Source organism: Garra rufa, chromosome 21 (assembly GCF_049309525.1).
Source record: "Garra rufa chromosome 21, GarRuf1.0, whole genome shotgun sequence".
Lineage (NCBI taxonomy): Eukaryota > Metazoa > Chordata > Actinopteri > Cypriniformes > Cyprinidae > Garra > Garra rufa.
Genome location: NC_133381.1, coordinates 40,060,983 through 40,068,754, shown reverse-complemented (window position 1 = coordinate 40,068,754; position 7,772 = coordinate 40,060,983). Strand labels below are relative to the sequence as shown.

Sequence of the window (7,772 nt, the reverse complement as noted above, 5' to 3'; positions counted from 1 at the left end):
ATATTTCATATTTCCATTGAACCATTCCGTTTATATAATATTGTATATAAACATATAATATATCGTGTAATCAGTGCTGAGCAAACAGTCTGAGCTTTGTGTACAATCACAGATCTCCCCAAGCAAGAATATCGCTACAATGTAACTAATATATATATTTTTTACAATGTAACTAATATATATATTTTTTACAATGTAACTAATATATTCAGGACGCTATACAGCGTTATTGCGTCATAGTGGCAGCGGAATGACGCCGGTAGAGGGCGCGAACACACGCTCCGCGCTCACATAACGGAAACTGCGCGTGAGAGACATGCGCGTCAGGCAGCGAGAGAAAGAGAAAAACATTTCTGCACTTATGAAGCTCAACTTCACTTCTTCAGCTCGACAGACGTGCCATTTCCTTCAGGTTTTACTTTCTCTGTCTGTACGGCGTTTCTTATTCGCCCGCGGAAATGGAAAGCAGATACTGAGGCGCGTTAAAAGAAGTAGGAGGTAACGTGAAAAGTTTTCAAATCGAGCTCATGTGAGGGACTCTATAACCGAGCGATGCTTTACTGGCTAAATCAAGCCCCAGAAGCTTAAAAAAGAAACCCCGAGGCGTCCAAGTCCTCGTTTTCCATTGATAGTAAGCTTTTTTTCATCCCTTCACTTGTTAGGGAAACGCCTTTCCAGCTTTTAAGGTATGTTTCCCCGCTTTTCCTCTTGTCTTCAGTGTATCTTTTAGATTTATTCCGTTTTGAGAGTCTGTTGATCATGATGCATGATGCTAAAGCCTGAACAAAGACATTGTATAACTTGTTTTGCTGGTATTTGTGGTCTTGTGCCAGTTATGTGATCTAGAGTGGGAGGGTCTCCAGATGTGCTTCCAGATGTGAGCTGAGCTCTGCATGGCAAAAGACAAAAATGTGCAAATCTCTTCTAGAATACAAGTCACGCTTATGCCTGTGAGATAATGGCTTGATGAGCATTGAACACTGTATTGGGAACTGTGGAATAAAGTCTTGAATCTGTTTTGCTTTTAAACAGGAATGAGAGTCGAATGAGGATCTGGTTCACAATGGAAGCCACTTTGTCAAGCATCACCTTGGCATCCTGATCGCTCAGTCGTGGAGTGACACTGTATCAATCCAACATGTGCTGGAAATCACACAGCCAGCCATGAAGCATGCTATCTCAATTGCATGCTTGTAGAGCCTTATTCTTTGGTCCCATAATACGCCACGGATTGCACATGACTGTGGCGATTCAAATCACCTGCCTTAGGACAGAAGAATATTGTGTTTAATTAAAAAACACAACCCCGTTCACTCATTGGATATCAGCCACGGTTTCCAAGCTTGTCAGTTTTACACGGTTTACTTTCAATCTGCGGGGGAAACTAATGTCTGCCAGTAGTAGCACCTCTCCTCTGACCTTACCTAAACCCTTCGTCCACTCTCAGCATCAGACTGCACCCCCAACCCCCTCTCCATCACCCAGCCCTCCGGTGCCACTCTGCGTCCGTCTCTCCAATGGGAATCACAGCGTTCCGAGCCCCACCAGCTCCCTCCAAGGAGTGTCCTTCCTCCTTCAGATCGGACTTACCAGGGAGATGGTCACCCTGGAGCCGCACGATCTGTCCCTCAGTTCGGTGAAGGATTTGGTCTGCTCCATAGTCGATCAAAAGGTAATGGCGTTTCAAGGATATTTCTTACTTGCATGACCTGTTCACTTATTATCAATTTATGACATCAAAATCTCGCATTTTTGCTTTAAAAAGACTCTTTTTGAAATGAATTCTGGCAATTTCTGTAAAAGGGTAAGACTAATTGATTGATGCGAGTTGTTTCCTGTAATCTTCAGGAAGTTGATTTAGGTGGATGAGCATGAGGAGCATTAGTGACTGATTAAAGAACACATTTTCATTCAATCTCATCTAAATCTGCTTTGATCCACATGCATTTCCACAAACACAGCAGATGAGGTGGGATGCGTGTTGCAAGCGGCAGACTTCCGCCGTTCAGATGGTGAAGGCAATGGCTTTCTGACCTCAGTCATAACTTAGTATTACAGTAAATATGATTTTAATTTATGTAGTTTGAATGCGTGGGAACTTTGAAGAGAGATGGTGGTGTTGAAGGCTGTGTGGCTGCTCATGTGTTGCTAGGCCATTTCTGTGGTATTTTGGTGGTTGCTAGAGCAATTCTATATAGGATAGATAAATGGATAGTAGGGCTGTGTGATATTTAATATAAAAAGTTATTTTTTTGTCAAATGTAAAAGCCTTTTTACACCAAAAGCATTAGGCTTAGAGAAAAGTAACTTCACATCTGTACACTAGACCACAGAAAAAAACATCAACAATAATAAACATAAGGAAAAGAAATGTTAAATTGAGTAATTTTTGCTTATTAGTATGGATGAATTGGATCATCGAAGGTCTGTAGCAAAAGACATTGGTATTATTTAACATTTAATTATTGCAGGTTTGAATTGAATTTCACTGTTTATATTCATTTTGAGGAATACTGTATCTGTTATTTTAATGAGTGAGATGAATTAATGCACGTTCACATTTATTCTAGAACTAAAGTAACATCTTACTCACAATTTCTCCCAACAGGAGAACAGGAGAGCTTTTAATCAATAAATGGGGGGAAAAAAGTAACTGGCATTACTTAATTGAAAAAGTAACTCTATTTTTTTCTTGTTAATTAAAAAGTAATGCGTAACTTACTTTAATATTACTACGTAACTTGCACTACTTGTAATGCCCAACACTAATTAGTCTTCACTAAATTCAATATGCACTGATTCTTATTTAAGCTACAAAAGTTATTTATGCAAGAAAAGAGATTTTCTTTTTGTCTTTTGTTCATGGCCCCAAATATTGCAAGCTCTAGCGATATGTACATTTGCCATATTTCGATAATTTTGATATATTGCACAGCTCTAATGGGTAGATACTGATGTTACACAAAATGGATAAAAAAAACAAAGATACAAAAATAGTTTAAGATCAAACAGTTGGAGTTAGAAATCACAAAGATTTTGAGACAGACTAACATTTTTTTTTGGTTCAATCAATTAAACAAAAAAGAACAGCCTGAAGCACTACTAAAATGCAATTTTAGCCCGATTTATTTATTCATTTTTGTATTTTCGCTTTTGTTATAATAAGACAGGAATAAAATGACAGGAGAGAGATTGGGGGTGGGATTCGAACTTGGGACGCCCATAGCACAACGGCACTGTATTTATGGCACGCTGCCTACAAAGATATCGTTGGCGATTTGAGCCCGTTTTTGGCATGATCTGCTTGACATAGGACATTGTGGGGATTCGTAAACAACAATGGGCATCAGGACACAAGATTCAATCGTTTCATCTCGTGTAGTGTGTCATAGTGGATGACAACTGATGGCACATCTGCGACACTTCACGACATCAACACAGAAATGCTAGCATTTAAAAAAAATAAAAATTGTTGTCCTCAATAGGCCTGTTGCAATAATCAATTTATGGACTTATCGCACAATATCATTTTTGCTGATGCAGTATATTGCCCATTATATTTACTTAAAAATTCATGTCACCATGTTTTTTGGATTGCACTTGCACCTGTGTCTTTTGCAGCTTCTCCTACATAATGTGGTGTAGAGGCGCTAGTTCGAATTTAAAAAATGCTTCTACAAAAAAAAGCTTTATCTGCAGATATGACCTTGTTTAGGGATCTGTGCCTTTGTGCAGACATCTGACTTCTAAGCAGGGATTGTGTTTTTCAGAAATAGTGTGTACCCTTAATTTACACAGAAAAGAAGGTCATAAACGTTTCTTTTTTCTACTTGTTACTTTGCACATTTTGTGAGAAAATGTTTATTTACAATTTTTACAATTTTATTAAGATATGTATTTTGATACTTTCGATGATCCAATTTCCATGATCTAAATATTCTAGATAGAAATTCTAGAATAGAATTAAAAGTTTGTTGTCATTTGAAAGTGTGTTGCTTCTTGCATTGTTATGCTGTTATATTATGATTACATATTCAGTGGAATAATATGGTCTTAAAATGACAATAATATCACTTATCGCAATTATTTCTGCAGCAATATATCACACAACAAAAGATTGTTATGATGACAGGCCTAGTCTTGAATGAATTCTGTCTCATCTGTGGCTAGTTAATAGGAGAACAAAAGCCTTTGTTTTCTTTGACAGTCCATACTGTCCTCTTTATGCAATCCAGATTTGTGTCCATTGTCAGGGTTCAAGGTTTGCTAGCCATTGTTTATTAACACTCATGTCACCTTCTGTCCAATCCCACAATATTGATGATAGCATGCATGTCGTTTAAGATGGCAAGCGTTGAAAGGTTGGGTAACAACCTGTAGTCTGACGTGTTTCTTGTTTTACGGCGAGATTTTGAGTCAAAATCACATAACCTGACTCAATGACTGTCATAACTGACAAAAGATTTTCCTAAATATTGGTCCATGTACATTAAAAAAAAAAAAAAAAAAAAAGTATTTATTTATTCCCACTGCTGTGATTTAATTTTTGCAGCCTTTTTTAATTATTGGTTTAAATGCATACACAAAAAAACACACTTGTAATATATGTATTATATACATATTTATTTGTGTTGTTTTTTTTTAAATATTATATTTATAATTGACCAACAATGTTATTAGAGTTGTGTCCTTTTAGCTTTAAAATTACTGTAAAATATAGGCATGTAGTTATGCATGTAATTGATCATCAATGTAGTAATTATATTTTAAATAGAGGACAGGTATTTTTGACATACAGTATTATGACAGAACGACTTTGAAAAAACTTTTGTTTATGGATAATACAAGCACATTTTTACCTGTCTGTGTAATGCATGTTGCTGATAAGTGCGTACATACAATTTGTTAGTGAACAGGAAATGCTCTTTATCAATCAGACACTAACAAAGAGGTGTATATTTTTAGGCATTTGAATTATTGCACACATTGTGCAAACACTAAACACATGCTTTTTCAGAGATGCCATCATTACCTGCTGTTTACATTAAATATGATGTAGCCTGTGGATTGTTTTGCTTACCCCATTGGCAGATTATTTTTTGCTCTAAACAAAATCTCACATAATTTTGACTTGTTTCTTCTGAAAACAAGAAAATAATTTTTACTCGTTTAGAAAATTCTTCTTGATTTAATCAGTTTTAGATAATTTGGCTAGAAACAAGACAAAAATCTAAGTAAGAAAAGCATTTTTTTGGAGTGTGCCAAACAAGTTTTCTTATCTAGTCTCAAATTTCTTTGATTTTCAATAGACCAATTATAGGTTTGTACATATTTAAGATGTTGCAGAAAACCCTGGAGAGATAGCCTCACTACAAAAAAATGCTGTTTCTTCATGACAAAGTTTCATTATTGCATCTGTTGAAGTTGCAGTTTCTGTTCATATTTCTCTTTTTAGTGGCCAATTTTTAGGTGCATTCCTAGGAGGGCTTCAAAAATGAATGGCTGATTATTATTAAAATAAACAAAATTATTGGTTAATGACGAGTCACTGACAGCTCTTTAAAGTAGTTTTAGTTTTTTTCCCCTCTCCCCATGTTCTTGCTTTCCAACTTAATGTTTTAAACAAATTGCACTGTATATGCACTATAGCACACTTTCAAAAGGTTTCTATTTTGGAGAATTTTTATTTTGTCAGATACAGACTGAACACACTTTATCAGAACAGGCTGAAGGACTGTTTAAAAGCTGTAGGCGTTATAGTCTCAAGTAAAGGGTTTTGAATTCTCGTTACACTCTTTGTATTGGCTTGTTTGTTTTGAGTTTAAATCTCAGGCTTTGGTTTTTCTACCAATTCACAGAAACTGTAAATAAAGTCTCTGCCTTTTGAAACCTGCAAGCAGTGGGTTCAAGTCATGGCCTTGTTTTGAAAGCAGCTATGCGGTCAGGTGACCTGTGAATGACAGCAGCTGTGCCATTACTGACTAGTAAACCATGCTGAATATCAGGTCAATATGCCACTGAAGAAAATCACAGTGAGTTAATGACATGCTGCATCTGGCTTTGTACAGTCTGTCCAGTGCAGTTCGGGTCAAGTTCACATTCCTTTAGGCCAGTGTGCTGCTGCTGTTCTTTATGAAGTTTATTGGTGCTAGTTATTCAGAGGGGAAAATACTTAATTGATATTTTATGGAATCGTGTAAGAGGCAGGAGTCTTGGACATAGATACAGTCTCCATTCTGTGACATCTTTTGTTGGTGAGTCACACTATCCATCTGACCTGAAAACAGTCCTAGACACTGAAGGTGCAATTGTGCTGCCTTCAAGTTCATCAAAGCAGCCAACTTAGCAGTTGGAGAAAAATTAATTTTTTCACTTCCAAACAAAGAGAGGATGATTTTTATAGCACTAGTGTATGTTAGAAGTGTAATTATTTTATTTGCACAGGGCTCGAAATTAACTTTTTTACTTGGTAGCACTGGTGCTCCCAACTTCAAAATGTTAGGAGCACCAAAAAAATTTTTAGGAGCACCTAATTTCGTTTTAGTAATGTGCCGATCTTAATTCTTCAATTCTTAATGCAGATGTTTTACAAGCAAATGGGCTGATTCTGAAAGCCTTTTTTATATATATATATTTATTTTACGCCTTAAGCAAGGGACAAGAATGAATGAAAATATGAGTACATGAACAAGGTTTATTTTCTCTATTATAGTTACAGCCATTTAAAGAGGTTAAAGATAAAGAGTTAAAGCCATTTAGAGGCAACCGCTGCATTTTTAAACAATCTACAGTATAAACAACAAAAAATAAATGACACTTCTTTCTTAGTCGTGTAGACAATAAATGCAGGCGTGATCAAAGTAGGCTACACTTTCAATATTCAAAGTGCAAAGATACAGAGCTATAGACACAATACAGCTTATTATAGCCCACATACTAATAACAGCCTAGATATGTTATGAAGCCTAATTTGCGCACATTGGGCAGTCGCTCTTTAAACGTGGGGTATTAAAATTGCTTTTGAATGCGTGTGCGAGTTTTACTTTTGGTTTCGTTTTAACGATACCGCGTGCATTCTACAATACAAGAGATTACTTTAACAAAACCATTTGAAAGTGGGAGGACACCAACGGGATTTTGAAAAGCGTCCCAAGTGGAAATTACGCCCCTGCGTGACTGGAACTCTGCCGCTGAGTTATCATCTGATGTGAATTTATGCGGCGATGTACAGTATATTGAGACGGAGGCGGCAGAATTGTTTCTGACAGAATGTACGCTGTATCACGAAATATATTTCTTCAAAAGCAGATTGTGGAGACCTTCTAATTGTCCACAATCAAAGGAGAGAACGGTGAACCTGTCACTGCATCAGCTCACAACAGTCTGTGCAGTAGTTAGGCTAGCCAAAGTTTTGTAAAGAAATGAAAGTTAGTAGCACCACAACAATTACTCACACTCGCACAAGTGCTCCCAAATATAATTTGAGGTCGCGCAGATTAAATTTTGGGAGCATATTTCGAGCCCTGTTGCATCATTGAAAATAATAATTATTTAATTCAGTTACATGAAATATTTAAGTCAGTGGTCTTTCATTGTGTAATTTGCATGTTCCCCTTTTATTTGTGTGGGTTTTCTCCTCGTTTGCTGTCACTGTTAATCTAAACTAAACTAAAATTGGTGTAGGTTGACTTTGAAGCTTATTTTTTCTTCTACATTTGCTAGTAATTGTCACATAATTACAAAGAAACAACACAACAGAGGAACGTGTTGAG

At 36.5% G+C, this 7,772-nt stretch overlaps 1 protein-coding gene across 1 annotated transcript in view; it reads left to right on the top strand.

The window, feature by feature from the left end:
• Positions 1–323: 323 nt before the first annotated feature.
• prkd3 (protein kinase D3) overlaps positions 324–7,772 on the top strand; it is an 83,478-nt gene continuing 76,029 nt past the window's right edge. The window contains exons 1-2 of the mRNA XM_073826646.1: positions 324–686; positions 1,033–1,672. Of these exons, the coding sequence (XP_073682747.1) occupies positions 1,388–1,672 (285 nt within the window). The 5' untranslated portion in view covers positions 324–686; positions 1,033–1,387. The remainder of the gene's footprint in view (positions 687–1,032; positions 1,673–7,772) is intronic.